This window comes from Anticarsia gemmatalis, chromosome 1 (genome assembly GCF_050436995.1).
Source record: "Anticarsia gemmatalis isolate Benzon Research Colony breed Stoneville strain chromosome 1, ilAntGemm2 primary, whole genome shotgun sequence".
In the NCBI taxonomy this organism is placed as follows: Eukaryota; Metazoa; Arthropoda; class Insecta; order Lepidoptera; family Erebidae; genus Anticarsia; species Anticarsia gemmatalis.
Genome location: NC_134745.1, coordinates 10,731,620 through 10,747,888, shown reverse-complemented (window position 1 = coordinate 10,747,888; position 16,269 = coordinate 10,731,620). Strand labels below are relative to the sequence as shown.

The window sequence follows — 16,269 nt, the reverse complement described above, 5'->3', positions numbered from 1 at the left end:
AAATTTATTTAAAAGTAACGCAATGAATTAAAACCAAATACAATTAAAATGTTGAAACAAAAGAAGGAATTAATAACATAAAATATTTAAAAACTTAAACATTTACACACTAATTACTTAACTACGTACGATCTATATGAAAGCACAATGAGCAAATATCCATACATTTCTACAACAATAGTAGTGTTTACAAAAGTCTCTGTTTATTATAATTTCCAGTGCATTAATTGTATTGTTTGTGACCTCCTTGCACTACACCTTGAGATGGAGACTGGATTAAACTATTTGTTCGTTTGCACTTAAATTAAGTTTTGTATGACATATCTACCGCTGATATCTAAAAATTCAATATTTACCCTCGATTTATTAGTCTATAAACACTTCACATGAACAAAAAAAAATATATTTTTTATGTGGCAATGAAACATGGAGCAGAACAATTTGTTTGGCAGAAAAAAGCGATAAATAACGATGGCGTACACATGTTTGTTTTTATTTCATACAAGCTTCTTGTTAATTATGACGATTCTGCGCATTATTCAATACTAGTTATCATGTAAATATTTAATTGGCAACAAAAACCATAATTAGAGATATAAATTGTGTAATTTCTATGCAACTGTTAGTTTTTCAGTCTATTTGAGGAATGGTCATTTTTTTAGATATTTTTTCAGCTTTACATAATTTTAATCTACTGCAATAATATAAGGTAGGTATAGTTACTACGTATCGATACTATTAATCTCGAAGTAGATAATTTAATTGTCTCTTAATCCCAGGATTGATGGGTACTCCTTTCTAATTCCTATTATCTCGACTCCATGTTGTGATGATGGAGGTACAAATGTATATTGTCAACAACACGTTGAAGATGAAGTGTCAGTTGTAGATGTTCGAGCGGAGATGGCGGCATCACTGCGGGCCACATAGCGGCTGTGAGCGCCAGCAAGTCTGGCCGGTACCCGACCAACCCCGAGTACCCGGCCTCCGCTTCCCCACGATCCTTATCTACACTCTCACTGCGCAACAAACTGTCTATCGAAAACGACCTCCTCGACTTCTCTTGCCGACTAGACACTGTCAGATCTTCAACAACTGGGGCTTCTACAGCTGCCAGAGGTGGAACCCTTACATTTGACTGACTCACACGAAACTGCTGGCTGAAGTTCTCGAATGCAATCAAGTTACTTCTCTCTTCCTCGTGCAGCTTGAATCTTTTGCGTCTCCTGAGCAGCGAACCGTTCTCGAACATGTCGAAGGCCTGCGGGTGCAGCGTCCAGTAGGCACCCTTGCCGGGCCGGTCCGGGCGGCGCGGCACCTTCACGAAGCAGTCGTTGAAGGAGAGGTTGTGCCGCAGCGAGTTCTGCCAGCGCTGCGTGTTGCGCCGGTAGTACGGGAAGCGGTCCGTGATGAACCGGTAGATCTCCGACAGCGGCAGCATGCGCTCCGGCGAGCTCCAGATCGCCATCGCCGTCAAGGATATGTACGAGTACGGAGGCTTCTGGTCGCCGTAGCTATCGCGCGATGAGCGCGGCATGTTCGATAGTGCTAAATGCTAATGATGCGTGCGGGGCGGCGCGCGGCGCGGGCGTGGTGCGGGGGCGGCGGAGGCTCCGCCCGCGCCCGCCCCGCCCACTGGCCGCTCCGCTCGGAGCCGCTCGTTGCCGCCAGATATGATAACGAGAATGCCACTCGGCGAACAAACCACATCTCCCCCTGGGACTATCATTACCGACATGATTGACTGTGCACTTAACTCCTGTTGGTTTATGCGAACATAACGCGCACTCACTATCAATGCCTGCCTAGTTTCATTACTTAGATAGCTACAAAATAAATCTTTACTTAATTTTGTTAATCACTTTTTAAGGTCTCGTTACATGTAACGTTTCAGCGTGAGTAAAATAAAATACTCCTGTTATATAGGTAGTTTATTATTTGTAATATATTTCCATACTGTTTACTTGGATCATGATGGAGAAAATCTTAATACAAATTACTCGTAAAATTATTGAACAATTCAAGAATAAAAATATATTAATTTCATTGAGAGTAGCACCTACTTGCTTATAATTAGGCATTACAGAAATTATAACCAATGTAATAAAAACCTTTCTGTATTTTTGCCACTAATAAGAAAGAAGAAAAACAAGATTCTTGTACAAAAACTTAGTTCAAGACTCACTTATTCACTAACTTTGGCTTCTAAACTACAAATATACGAATTTCATTTGAATCAACCAAATCAATTCATATAATGTATGGGAATCATATTATATTACGTGTAAGAAACAACACCCAGCGCCATCTGTTGTCGAATAGCGGAATCTAATCATTCCAATAAGATCGTTCAATATTTCTGGGCCATTTATTAAAATGTTAACTTCAATTACTTTTCTTCTGTTTATTATCAAAATTATAGCTATCAAAAGTACCAAATTAGTTTAGTTGACTTAAAGAAATTTTAATACATATTTACTCGCGACCCGTTTTCATTCACCTGGATTACACCAGGCTATCATTGAGAAAATTTAAATTAAACCCACTTTCGGGAATCACTCGATCTATTGGTGAAGAACGCGATAATCGTTCAGAAGATATTGAGTTCACTACAAGCACACAGACAAACGCGGACAGGAAACACAATTTGAAAATTAAACACGTATTTAGTAACAATATTTATTATAAATATGTTTCATTTACACAAGACTTGATAATAACGTACGCCGAATAATCAGTAAAGAGTTTACAAATCTCGAGGGTAGGTAAAAAGTCCAATACAAGAATAAAAACTTTTTTACTTCTAAAAATTACTTTGTACAATTGATTTATATGTTTACAACTTGGAAGTGAGTTCGGGAACAGCCTTGAACAAGTCGGCGACGAGACCGTAGTCGCTTACCTGCAAAATAAAAGAGATGTAATTAGATTAACATATTAGTAAGAAATTATTACATAATAAAAACACGTTTTAAAAAATCCGCGCACTGACATGTGTAACTATTCAGTAAAATAAAAATTCCATATCATTTAAATAAAATATGTAGGAGTTTCGACCACCAATGCAAATTTTAATAAAAAAGTATTTTCATACCTTATTATGCTTCTGTCGTTAATACAAATAACTTTAATAAATAAAAGAACCAATTATGACTAAAATACATTACGTACCGAATAAAAAAACCATTATCAGCATTCAAAAGTTTGTGTAAAATTAGTTTATACAATATTTGGCCTCGTCATTAAAACGTACGATTTTTTTAAATTCTATGTTCGGCGACCTCATCGATAATTTGCAAATTTATTAAGCCAAATTACGCTTATCAGTATCCGTACAAGATAAAAGTAAACATAGAAAGTTAACATCTAAATCAGTTCTCCTATAAACAAGATAATGAATTGATAACGATATAGCCTTGACTTCTTCACACCAAGATAAGCGTATATAATGACGACGGCACTTGAAATAATTTGTTGAAACAGATTAAATATACAGGCCCCTTACTTGCAAATACACTGTAATATTTAATGTAATTGAATTTGTTACGCCCAGCAGAACAAACATACAGGCTCCATAATTCCGAACTAAGTTAGATTATTTATTAAAAAAAAAACAATTTGATATTGCATTTACCTACTACTCAATCCGTGCTGATTAGCATTCGGATTAAAACAATTCAAGAGTGACATCGGTAAACGAAAATATACGCAGAACGCGCGAACACGTGTATATTTTTCAAAGAAGAATATCTACATCTTTCGTCATTTGATATTGTTCTCTTTCCTGCGAATACCTGACGGAAGGCATGTGGCCTGATTGTGGCATTTGGATAATAAGTAATAACTTTGAAATTACCTGGAAAATAGGCGCCTCAGGGTCTTTATTGATAGCGACGATGGTCTTGGAGTCTTTCATACCAGCCAAATGCTGGATAGCACCACTGATACCGACGGCAATGTATAGATCCTGAAAGAGTAACAAAGTACGGATTAATAACCACAGAAAATTTAAGCAATAATAAAAGTGGTACTATTAATTGTACGAAAATCTCTGCTTTACTTATCCAACTTTACGAATCTTTGCTTTATTTATACTGGAGATGCAAGTGACTTTGTGTGCCCTACTAATTTATTTTTATCTCCTAATCATAAAAACGATTATATGATTTAAAACTAAGTTATAATAAAATAGTCTACTGCTACATCTTGTTAGAATACTCACAGGGGCAACAATCTTGCCGGTCTGACCGATCTGCAAGTCGTTGGCGACGAAGCCAGCGTCGACGGCGGCACGGGACGCACCCACAGCCGCGTTCAGCTTGTCAGCTAGGTCGTACAACAGCTTGAAGTTGTCTCCTGACTTCAGACCACGACCTGAAGGAATTATACACAAATATAATTATGTTAAAAGGTAACAGAGCTTATTTTCGAATGTAAGTAAATTCCAGTAAGATACCCAGCTTTTCTTTCGAAGTAACAAAATTTTGGGTATAGTCATTCTATTGGAAAAAATATTAGACAATAAGTCTTACAAGATCCCGCATTTATATTTCGTTCATCTATCTACAGCTTTTACACATTATCATACAATATTAATATAATGAAGGGTTTCTACAATATTCTTACCTCCAGAAATAATGTTCTTGGCACTGGTAAGTTCAGGCCTGTCGGACTTTGTGAGCTCTTGAGACACAAACTGGGTCAGGTCAGACTTGAAGTCGCCCTCGGGCGCCTTGTCGACGGCCGCAGAGCCTCCCTCCAGTGGCTCAGGAGGGAACGCCGTGCTGCGGACTGTGATCACCTTGATTGCGTCTTTAGCTTCCAAGGTGAGGACAGCATTACCTGGATAAAAAAGCAGATTATTATTGAATGACTCACCACTTCTTTGCGTATGAAAGGGCTGAACTACAGGTCCAATTCACATTATCAATCTCAGTAGGAAAATCTGGATAGCAACCATTTTCAATGCCTTATCCATTCACTGACAGAATTGATGAAGATCATTTTGACCTAGTAATCTATCTGTAATCTTTGACCAAACATTGAATATGGCCATTAGAGGAGAAATATAGAAATAGGTGGTAGTAGGTAGTGTATAGTATGATATTACACAAACTTGGCAAACAACCATATATTCTGAATATCAGCACCATTCAACAAATATTTTCTTATATGAGTGATGTAAGCTATCAAGCTGCCAAGCTATGCAATCAGAAATAACCATGTTACTATAGTAATATTTGTGAACCTTTTGCTATTTCATCTCAACAGTTTAATGCATTATTCTGATAATATTACATGCTTTAGGGTTGCTCTAGACAAACATTAATATTGCGCAATAAATATGTACAATCAATTTAAAGATTTAACTGTCAAAAATGTTACACAAAATTATTGTGCAATATCATTGACTGTCTATTAGAGGCTTTAGTCTAGTGCAAGAGGAATAAGATTGGAAAATGGGTATAGTATACGTAATGACTGTGTAAAATTAGTGACAGTTAAATAAATACCTGCATAAATGGTTCTGATGAAGGTATTGGCATCCTTAACTCCAATGATGTCAGTAATAGGTGAGACATCAAGTTTAGCCGCTACTCTGGGCAGTACAGCCTTGCCAAAAGCTGTGGCTGGAGCCAAAATGTGTGTGAAGTTGAACTGCTTCTGTGTGGCCAAGATGAGAGGTGTCAGACTCTCAGCTGTGAAACCTTTGAATGCATCACTTTCTGCTACCAACACCTTGGAAATGCCATTAGCTTTGGCAATCTTCTCAGCGGCCTGAAAGTATAAAATGTATCATTTAAAATATGTACGAAAATCGCTGGCACAAAAAAAATACAAACAGATTTGCCTTTTATTAAAAAAAGTACAAAATGATTACAGTAAGGTAAAAACTTTTTTAATTTTGACAGCTATTAAAAAATAAACACAATAAACTTGTCAGTTAGAGATTAAGCTATGATAATCTATTTTAGCACATGATATGCATACTTACAGGGCCACACTTAGTGCCAGCCACTAACACAGCCACATCACCACCAATCTTCTTGGCAGCACTCAAGGTGTTCTGTGTAGCCGGTGACAGCACCTCATTATTGTGCTCAGCTACCACTAGGGTGCTTTGCAGTCGCCTCAGCTGAAAATATACATAATTTTTCTATCACTCACACTATGAAAAAAAACATGTCACATAGATAAAACATTTTGTTATTTTTATTGATTAAAGATTATTGTAAAAACATTTTGAATTTCGAAACGGCAAAGGAATATACAAACATTTCAATGTCCTGCACTGATACATATTTATGACATGAGTTTCATTTATTTCTAGTACTTAGCAACTGTTACAATAATAATTATTATACCCTACATTAACCTAATAGCAATGGTAAGTCGACGATTTTTTATTAACGTTACATAACATGATATCAATTATAAATTTACATGAGATACATATTGATAAGAGATCAAATCCATCTGAAAGGCCAACTTGTTTAGGTTAACAACAGACTTTATTAATTGAAGATAATTGTTAATTTCACTTACACATGCGTACACATTTACATCAGACAATTTTGGTTCTAAATTGACAACAACAAACTAATAATACAGAGACAGTTCCTAAGGGCAAGGACAGTGTCCCCCAAAAGTTTACTACTAACCTGAGTCGAAAAAAATAAATGCCTGCTGCTGGGCGAAAACATTTTGCAGTATTTTATTACAAATGTTCTTAAAACACTTCACTATAAATTACTCTATTTACAAAATACAATAGAGTAATTCACAATACAGTTTTTCAAATAGGTTACAAAGTCCAATACACTGTACTTTACTTTTTGATATAACCCGACTAATTGACACGTTACTTACACATAGCTGTCATTATCGGGCATCTCGGTTTTTAGACTATGTTAGAGCGAGACACCATGTTGAACAATTGGTAAGATGAAGAACCAGCGAATAAAACAGAAACCTTACTATTTTGGCGTATATTACAACAGTGCTGTAGCTATATAGTTTTATTGCAGTGTTCACTTTGATTAAATATGAGATCCGTAAAGTTAATATTTATGACTACATTTATTCCAAATAATTGACAAATGGAATAAATGATTTAGTTAATTATTTTTCCTGGGAATTACATTCTTGCTGTACTGTTTAAAATGAAAACTTTGCACATAAAACTACCTACATAATCACATCTATTTTATATTTTCTAGATATGCCCACGATGTGACAGCTGCTAATTAAATTATATAACAATATTTTACACTTTTAAATATATCAGAAATTAAAATTTTCTTGGCAAAGTTAATCTTATTAATTAATGCGGTATTTTGAACAAAATGCGGATCTTAATTACATCACTACAGATACTTGAATAAATTAGTCTGGTATTGCCAACGCTTGAGAAAAAAAGTTAAATTTCATGTTAACAATTTAGCAGAAACAAACCTACTATTGTATAATTTTTAACAAAATTCCGATATCGACAACATTTAATTTTATGCGATCAGGCTCACATAATGTAGAAATATTAATATTACACATGAAATAATACCGTAATTACAAAATATAATAGCAACCCTGAAAGTGACAACTGGATTGAGTTTGAGTATAAACTTTGAAAACACTTGTTACTTGTTTTATTACCGTTCGTGATTTCTTTCACTTAGTTTGTACAACTTATATCCTCTTTTACGATCTCTATTACCTAACGCAGGTTGTAGGGAACTATATATTAAAAAACTCAAAGTAAATTTATTTAAAAATGTCTTCATTACCGATCGTATCAATAACTAGGCGTGAAACATTTAGTTCTTGTCACAGACTGCACAGGTACGTAAAAAAAGTTATTAACTTAGAATATTATTACTAGAATCTTGCAAGACTGTAATTTGATACAAGTTATCTGTACATAGGTATGCTTGTTATAGTTGTGTTCAGTCAATATGAACCGGCTTTCGCTAAGTTAGGCTTACGTTGATACTCGTGATTTCGGATCAATAAAAACCTATTGAACCTCTTTGGTCCCTGATTTCAGGGTTATCACCTCTGTTTAAATATTTGAATTAGATAAGTGCTTCCTTGTTTCATGGCATTTGTGTAAATCATTTTTTTTTGTTACAGCCCCTTTTTAGGTGATGAGGAAAATAAAAAGCTCTATGGTAAATGTAACAATCCTAATGGACATGGACACAATTATGTTGGTAAGTTATCTCTCCCAATCTATAGTTACAATATACTTATAAAACAACTTATTTTTGTAATGTTCAAAATTTACTAAAAAAGTAAGTTTAAGTAATAATTGTCTAATTTCGATGCCTTTCTCTTTTAGTTTTAGTGACAGTGAAGGGTCCAGTAGATGCTCACACCGGCATGGTCATGAATGTACATGAACTAAAACAGTACATGCAGGTTGCAATCATGGACCCCCTGGACCACAAAAACTTAGACCGTGATGTGCCATATTTTAAAACTGTGGTAAGTACAAGCACATTAATGTAATCAATTAGTTAAAGATCATAAAAAAATTAAATGAGGTTTTAATTATATTGTCAAAAGTTGTGTAATGTTAGGGCAAATAGGTCAATTTTTATCAACATTATCTTGAGGGTTTGAACTTGTTATGATTGTAGTTGTACAATAGTTTTTTATTAATTAGTATTGCTTAATTTGTTACATGATAATAATATTAAAACTTTATTTTATTAGGTCAGTACTACAGAGAACTTGGCTATTTTCATTTGGGATTCTCTTCAAAAAGTGATGACAAAGCCACAGTTGCTTCATGAAGTGAAGATATTAGAGACTGAGAAGAACCATGTGGTGTACCGTGGAGGCACCACTTACCCCAGGAAGAAGTTTGACTCCAGCTCCCTCCACCCAAATAACCACCAACACAATGTTTCCTCGGACTCTGACTAACTGACAAAGCTTTCGTATTTATAACATGACAATATTTATATTCAAATGACATGAAAGTTATTTTTATAATTGTTATTGGATCTGAATTAAAGTGATATTATATTCATGTACACTGATTTGTTGAAATTAAAATTATTACTGACTATAATTTGGTGCTTTATTTCTTTGGGTTTTTGGAAAAAGGAAAACTAGTAGTATTTGTAGTCATTTTCTTTATTCAATCACCAGTATTCAATATAATAATAATGAGATGATTTTTAAAATTAGTTTTTATGTTCACAATAAATAATGAGATTCCATATAAATATTAATCTTTGAGGAGATTGCACAATTTATATACTTAGCTAATTTGGATACTACATGATTTAGGTATAATAGGATATCTTTGTATACTTTATAGGAGACCATCTAAAAATACAATAATTTCGTCTTTTTTACAACAGGGAAAAATTTCAAAATAGTAATTTGAAACTACATCAAAAATAGGAAACTATGTCTAAGATAACTATTCTAAATTTTGTAAACAAAAAATAATGCCCTAAATTTACCAGCCAATTGAGTTTCGAACGGTTAAAATTTTCCCACAAAAATAAAATATGACTTCATGATAAACCCAATAGTATCACTGTTATTTGTACTACCACCAACTATTACCGATTTTATATTACTCTTACCAGTACACAAAATAAGTAGCTACACACTTAAACTAACCTACATTTTAATATCTCAGATATATTTGACATCACAAATACTTTATAACTGCTTCAAAAGCGGTACTTATCACTGTATCTAATCTACGGTTTTTTTATAATATGTAAAAACTGTAATAGAATATTGAGCGACGACCATAAAGATAACCTTTTAAGTTAAAAAATAAATTAAATACAAACATGTAAATAAAATAAAAGTCCAATAATAAAAAGCATCGAAAAAAAATCTGATCAAAATAATAATAAAAGAAACAAAATCACAGGCAAAAATATGTTTCTTGTCGTATACTTTTTGTCAATAAATATCTTTCAGTGTTATGATTTCATTCTTAGCCAATACATTAACTAATAATACAATTTCTTAATTGTTACATAAGTAGATCATAATTATAATAAAATAAGATTTTAAGTCCGAGAGATACAAATGTACCTATGCCACACTTTGTACATAATAAGAACTGAATACATCCCCTTCTCTAGCTGATATAAAATGTTCATTATTAAAACGCCATGCATTTTGATAACTCATTTGTCAAATTTATGTTAATCAGCCTTTTGCAATCTGTTTAGTAAACAAGTCATTAAAAACTTAAAAGTGACTAGATCGCTAAATCTTTTTCTCTGGCGCAGGGATGTTTGATAGATACATATGGAATCCCCAATTCGAATTCGTTTACCGGCCAGTATTTGAGCTGTGGTTTCTGATCGGGCCTTTCTTCTGCAACATGTACGTACGCGAAAAGTACAAGGGAAGTGTAGCTAGCAATGAAGATGAGCACGTGCCATACTCCATGCATGTAAGGGAAGTTGATGGAGAGCCACGCGTCGCAAAACATACGATCCACGATCCAGCAGAATAATGCCATGAGGCAGACAGCAACACAACGCAGGCCCAGACGATAGACGCGGGCGCATTTCACTCTGAAACAGACAATCATGTTTCAAAACATCGGAGCTGGCTCATTTTTTATTAAAAAATAAGAAAACATATAGAAGTAATAAGCATAGGTAAGTAATTCTTAAGTACCTGTGTAATTCTTTGTAGAGAAATCCAAATGCGGGGATGGTGAGAGTCATCAGTGCGAAGGCATTAGCTGCTGGATGCATCACTAGGAAGGCAGTTGAGATGAGTGACAATATACTCAAGTATAAGGTCAGTTGCCGCCTGAAAAACACGAACAATTTAATATAAATACTATTCAATTAAGTTTTCAAACAATGATACAAGTCGCAATTCAAAAAACGAGTTTAGTGCGATCAATGAGTCACCTAAAATTAAGTGCGCAGCTCGCAGTCTGCTCTACGTGCGGTCTAATTTGCTTTAAAATTGTATTAATTACTTTATGGATAAGTGTTGTGCCCTCCAACACTGTTAGCACAATTCAATACGGCCCGCAAATTATGTTCAGTATTTTTCCTGGCCACTTATAAACATTAATTGCAAGAGATTTTTTTGGTAAGTAGGTCAGGCATTATTCCATCACCGAAAAGGACTTTATTTTCGCTTATTTTGATCCTGATATTCTCAATCTAACGGTCACATTTATATGTAAGAAGCTAAGAGCAATACCTACATCTACCAAAAGTAACATATTCTCAAATGCTTAAAATAGGTTTGATATGGACACACAGCTAGTGATTATGCAAATGATATCTAATTACGATTACGAAAAGTATAGCGTATGAAGTAACTTGACAGAAATATAAACTACTCTAGTTTATTTTAAATGAGCACGGAAGTTTAATAACGAAACGAATTTCATAACAAACACAGTTTCAAGTTATTATAACGTTTACCATAGATCGGTTCACTTACATTAGTTAAACATTATTAAAACCAACAATGAAATGTTTTCATACAATAGCTGATCGAGATATCTAGAAGTTTATAATATTAGTACGTATTTACGTATTTTGGTATTAAAATGGTTATCGCTTCACCGTATGCGAAATAAGTAGAAATCCTTTTTCGTTCAAGCTACACAAAGACTTTTTTATTGATTCGGCTTAAAAACCGCGTGTTTTAAATTCTTTAATGGGGCTATCTCCTTGCCTAAGTGCGGTTTAAGCAGACATACTAGGTACAAATTGGTAAATATCTATTCAATGACTATTACAATTAATTAATTGCTGCAATTATTACCCTTTATTTTGTGGTGCAGTAAGTAGGTAAATATTACATTTTATTTAGTTTTCGTGCTTCAGTTTTATAAAGCGGTCGGAATTCTGATAAACGTTAGTGCGATGATTCACCCACTGACCTACAGTAATGGCTGTAACTAACAAAGGACTTGTGTGAATTTCAATGGGCTGTGATAATATAAGATACGAATTACCACAAAAACCATTGAACAATATTTTTTTATATTGCGACGCATTTACTACTGTTGTGAAATAATGGGCAAATGACAAAAAACCGGTTCCTGGTTGTGAATTAATTTACGTTAGTTTTTTTTTAGGAATAAGTACATTTGTCATTGTCTACCTAAACTATGATTAGGCACACTGCGTTCCTCGCTCCATGTAACTTGCTTGTTTACAGTCTATGGCAACATTTCAGAACTTAGTTGCTATTAAGCTCTGTGGAACTACCAAAGTATAAGTGCCCAGTTAAAGCAGTACATACTGTAGATAGGATAGTACTCAATCTAAGCTTACTACTCATATGAAATGAATTATATAAATAGTCTTGACTATAGATGAATTAATGAGGCAATTAACTGACATGTTATTATAATCCCGGGTAAACAGTAACCATTTTAACTATAGTAGGTAGGTATGTGTATTCAGTCTCGTGAACTCTGGTATGGTACTCTGATAGTACTCTCCCTGACCCATTTCCTCGCCTTAGCATTGAACTGTTAGTGCATTGTGAATGCTCGATATCAGTTGCAAACTGACGCTGAATGCATTCGTAATTATCTACGCAGCGATACAAACCAGTAGCAATTTCTGACGTGGGACTATTTACATACCTAATGTAATTGCTAAGTGTAATCATAACAATACAATTTTATGATTGAGTACCGTAATTTTTCTCAGCACACATATTACCTACTTAATTAACGTAGCTAGTACATACCTAATAACGACGTTTTAATATTATTTCTTTTCATTAAATTCCGCTTGAGCGACTGTTAAAATTAAATATTTGATAACCAAATCTAGGAAAATGTTATTTTATTTTGCATTAGGCTGATTGTTGTCTAGATTTTTGCGTGTTTTGAAATATAATTTACGAATGATCGTATGATATTTAGATTAAGATGAGTAAAGAAGACAAGGCACGCAAGGCGTGCGACGTCAATCGTAAGTCGTTACATCTTACGTGATAATAAGTTAAACTGAGTAGAACCTTGATATGTGATGAATAACTTACCGATTACCGTGAAGAAATGTCGGAAAATATCGCTTTGGTAAGAACATCATGATGGCTGCCACGAAGACCCATAGTATGGCCAGTTCGTCAAGAAGTTGTCCTAAAAAATATTATTAACTGGATGAAATAGGAGTTCAAATGAGAAACTAAGGTCTACAATTTTAATTAAGACTTCCGATTTCTTGGAAGTGCCTAAGAAGAATCATTCATACCTCTGCATCGCTAAAAAACTCGCGAGGCCATGGAAACGAGTGTTGAATGACGACACAAAACCACGCTAAGTTTCTGCATGACCACAACACGATAAGTCATATCAGCATAAAGTCTCGCAATTATTGCAACTTTAAAAGGTTTATTTGAAGATTTAAGTCCGATAACGTGACTGCGTGATCCGGTAAGCGCGAGAGGTTGCATCGCGCGACTTTAAAACGATACAAGTCTCTTTTTAATAAGCTTTTTTATATTTATTCTTTGTTGTTAACTCGTTTATTTTACCTTGAGCAGACACATTACAAAAATTATGAAATAGTGATGTATGTATTCATATGATATTTAGCAAAAGTGCAGCTGTTTGCACTTCTTACATTATGCAATGTAATACAATATTGAGTTTGCAAAACATATATTATATTATTACATAAGGATGTAGACTGTATTATAACTAATAATATGCAAGAGAATAACAAATAACTAACTGTTAAGAGACAATAATATGAATACATTAGTGTGAAAACAAATGATTCATACAAATGCTAGCAGTATAATAAAACTTTTGATATTAGCAGACATCTCTGTCCTCATTAAATGTTGGCACTCTCCCATATCTGGGGGTTAGTCTGTTTTTAACAAACTACCTATAAGATTCTACTACATCAATATTATTATGTTGTACCTTATGACTTTTTAAAAGCCTCACTAAAGAGGCTCTTAAATGCATGATTGTATACTATACTATATTTTATTATTAAGGTTTAGTAAAAAAGTAAACAAAAGTCTATGAATTAGCTGTGTTAAAACCTTCTTACTTAATATTATTTATTCTCATTCTGCAGCCAGAGTTGTTTTTCACATACAATCCCATTGTTATTATTCTCAAAGATAAAACTATTATTAGGTTTATATAACAATAATTAATTTAATTATTGCAATATTATTATGCTTTAAATTAACAGCAAAATATTATTAGATAGGAGTGTAATTAGTCTTGAAAATAACTTACCAACTAAACTCAGTGTAGCATGGAAGTAGGCTGAGCTTATACCAACCACCATCAACAGAACCCATAGAATATTGATCCCTGGGTTCACAAACTTGGAGTAGTCTTGGAAGAGATGAATCAGCACAGGAGGGAACAGGAAGAACAACACATTGCTGAACTGAAATTACACCAAATTGTTACTACCTACTCATCATTTAGGATGCGGTGACCGCATAAGGTTAAGGTACTCAGTCATAAGTTCACTGACCACTTTGGGCAAACAAGCATGACTGGAAACTTAAACGTTTTTTTATTCGCATTCATCAAATTAAGCAACGCTACACACCGTTGCGCCAATCTACATATTAAGGGCGTATGGCGAAAATCATATTTTTATTGCTAATTCACCATCTGGATGAATATACCGCTGCGTAAAGGCTTTGTGTTGATATAATAATAAAAAAATACTTACTGTATTCACGAATTCTGCTATCATAGGAGTAATAGAGTAATTCGATTCACACCAGTCCACTGGAGAGCTACCACGTTCTAAGTGAGACCACATTGTTTTTGTTGTCCTGATTCTTTGTTTACAATCGTCTAAAAGCTGAGACGCATAAAACTTGCGACAAAATGTTCAATTAAATAATGAGATTTAACAGAATATCCCAAATTTATTTCACATTTAATCTTATAATTTCGAGCGTAAGTCTACTATATTTAATAAACTTACAATTATTTACGATTAATTTGTTCATGCACAGCGAAACGCACGTCCATTCCCGAGGACCCACACGTCACACTTGACATTTTCGCATTCAACTGACAGAAGGGGAGATACCTGACAGCTCGCTACGATGTGAAATAATGCGGTCTATTCTTTAGCCAACATTTATTTTTAAACACGATGTTTTATATATTTATTTTTCTTTTCTTTGGTTAATACATTCATATTCTATTAAAGTTCTGTAAAATGAAGGCTAAGTAACCTTGTTAATAACTCAATAAAATAAGGCAATATCAGCGACCTTCAGACATTTCCTTCAAAGCCAGTCGTGTAGCTATTGGTGCTGGAAAATAAATAATCAAGTTTTTTTGTTATACAGGTATCTCTGTATTTTTGTATCTAAGCATAAGAGACCCTTAACTGAGTACTCTCTTTACAAAAGTAAGGATAAACTCCTGTCCACTTTAACTAATATAAATGGACGGAGATATACTTACTACTAATATAATAGAAATGGGCACCTGGAAGAAAGCTTGAATCTCTCACTTAGCTACTGAACGAAAGTTACTAAAACCTAAGTGTAGTTAGAGATCCTTGATAAATGCTAGAAGCAGGTAAGTTCCTGTTTCAGACTTCTGATGTAAATATAGAATTATTAATAGAAAAATGCCATATGCCCACCCAACCCAGAATACAATCCTCAGAAAATCGTGATCCGCAATGTTAACAACACATTTCATGGCTTTCTAGATTAGATCTTTCAATTTTATTATTCATTCATGAAGTTATAATTATTTCTAAATTTGCTGTTTGTAAAAGCATCGCCCAAATCCACCAGGTTTACATTTGCAAATTGGGTGATGGCGGTTACTTCGTCTAATGCAATTTCAGGTAATTCAAGTAATTTTCCGATATTTCCATCATTAAATCCCACCCATAAGTAACCACAGCCTGCATATTTTTACTGACTTACCTACTAAATACTGTATTGGGTCGTTGTCCCACAGAGTCTGAAGAAGTTGCGTTATATCCAGAGTCTGAACATGCATCAGCAACAGAAGTCAACCTTTCAAATAACAATTGGATCGATATTTCCGTCGCGGAGGTAGTCAACCGCGGTAACAAACTACGCGAAGAGAAACCTTTAACGTTTAGAGATAGACATCCTGTTATTATTAACATAAGAAAACCACGTACTAACACCCATAAACGTCATAGAAGGTAGGTAGTAAGACTACTGTTTCAAATATTTAATCGCCCATTAAGTACACATTAGATGTCCATTAATCCAACTGTCAATTTATTTGGGTACAGTAAGACTAGTGCA

At 34.2% G+C, this 16,269-nt stretch overlaps 4 protein-coding genes across 5 annotated transcripts; 1 reads left to right on the top strand and 3 right to left on the bottom strand.

Moving 5' to 3' along the window:
• LOC142977323 (fork head domain-containing protein FD4-like) lies at positions 1–1,543 on the bottom strand. The gene has a single exon (XM_076121198.1). The coding sequence runs from the start codon at positions 1,535–1,537 to the stop codon at positions 809–811; it is 729 nt and encodes a 242-aa protein (XP_075977313.1). The 5' UTR covers positions 1,538–1,543; the 3' UTR covers positions 1–808.
• Positions 1,544–2,778: 1,235 nt separating this feature from the next.
• Positions 2,779–6,852, bottom strand: wal (electron transfer flavoprotein subunit alpha wal). Its single transcript, XM_076118951.1, has 7 exons — positions 6,663–6,852; positions 5,996–6,136; positions 5,514–5,778; positions 4,627–4,842; positions 4,223–4,374; positions 3,857–3,967; positions 2,779–2,902 (listed from the first exon to the last, which is right to left on the bottom strand). Exons 1-7 carry the CDS (start codon positions 6,702–6,704, stop codon positions 2,837–2,839), a joined length of 993 nt encoding a protein of 330 aa, XP_075975066.1. The 5' UTR covers positions 6,705–6,852; the 3' UTR covers positions 2,779–2,836.
• A 742-nt stretch (positions 6,853–7,594) lies between these two features.
• Positions 7,595–9,074, top strand: pr (6-pyruvoyl tetrahydrobiopterin synthase purple). The gene is made up of 4 exons (XM_076121072.1): positions 7,595–7,839; positions 8,131–8,210; positions 8,339–8,484; positions 8,716–9,074. The coding sequence occupies exons 1-4, from the start codon at positions 7,772–7,774 to the stop codon at positions 8,926–8,928; spliced, it is 507 nt and encodes a 168-aa protein (XP_075977187.1). The 5' UTR covers positions 7,595–7,771; the 3' UTR covers positions 8,929–9,074.
• A 51-nt stretch (positions 9,075–9,125) lies between these two features.
• On the bottom strand, positions 9,126–15,052 carry bwa (alkaline ceramidase). Of its 2 annotated transcripts, XM_076118928.1 has the most exons (6): positions 14,950–15,052; positions 14,688–14,837; positions 14,237–14,393; positions 13,018–13,117; positions 10,666–10,803; positions 9,126–10,559 (listed from the first exon to the last, which is right to left on the bottom strand). In XM_076118928.1, exons 1-6 carry the CDS (start codon positions 14,971–14,973, stop codon positions 10,238–10,240), a joined length of 891 nt encoding a protein of 296 aa, XP_075975043.1. In that variant the 5' UTR covers positions 14,974–15,052; the 3' UTR covers positions 9,126–10,237. The 2 variants fall into 2 exon arrangements, with proteins under 2 accessions (XP_075975043.1, XP_075975052.1); XM_076118937.1 differs by having other exon boundaries at positions 14,688–15,040.
• Positions 15,053–16,269: the final 1,217 nt, after the last annotated feature.

Bases quoted from the DNA above. Each gene is read 5' to 3' on its own strand.
- pr (XM_076121072.1), top strand. From the start codon at position 7,772: ATGTCTTCATTACCGATCGTATCAATAACTAGGCGTGAAACATTTAGT. The intron at 7,840-8,130 runs GTACGTAAAAAA...TTTTTGTTACAG, and splicing joins TCTTGTCACAGACTGCACAG to CCCCTTTTTAGGTGATGAGG. The intron at 8,485-8,715 runs GTAAGTACAAGC...TTATTTTATTAG, and splicing joins TGCCATATTTTAAAACTGTG to GTCAGTACTACAGAGAACTT.
- LOC142977323 (XM_076121198.1), bottom strand. From the start codon at position 1,537: ATGCCGCGCTCATCGCGCGATAGCTACGGCGACCAGAAGCCTCCGTAC.
- wal (XM_076118951.1), bottom strand. From the start codon at position 6,704: ATGTTTTCGCCCAGCAGCAGGCATTTATTTTTTTCGACTCAG. The intron at 5,779-5,995 runs GTAAGTATGCAT...TTATACTTTCAG, and splicing joins CTGGCACTAAGTGTGGCCCT to GCCGCTGAGAAGATTGCCAA. The intron at 4,375-4,626 runs GTAAGAATATTG...TAATTCCTTCAG, and splicing joins CAAGAACATTATTTCTGGAG to GTCGTGGTCTGAAGTCAGGA.
- bwa (XM_076118928.1), bottom strand. From the start codon at position 14,973: ATGAACAAATTAATCGTAAATAAT. The intron at 10,804-13,017 runs GTAAGTTATTCA...CGTGTTTTTCAG, and splicing joins ACATTTCTTCACGGTAATCG to GCGGCAACTGACCTTATACT. The intron at 10,560-10,665 runs GTACTTAAGAAT...TGTCTGTTTCAG, and splicing joins CTCTACAAAGAATTACACAG to AGTGAAATGCGCCCGCGTCT.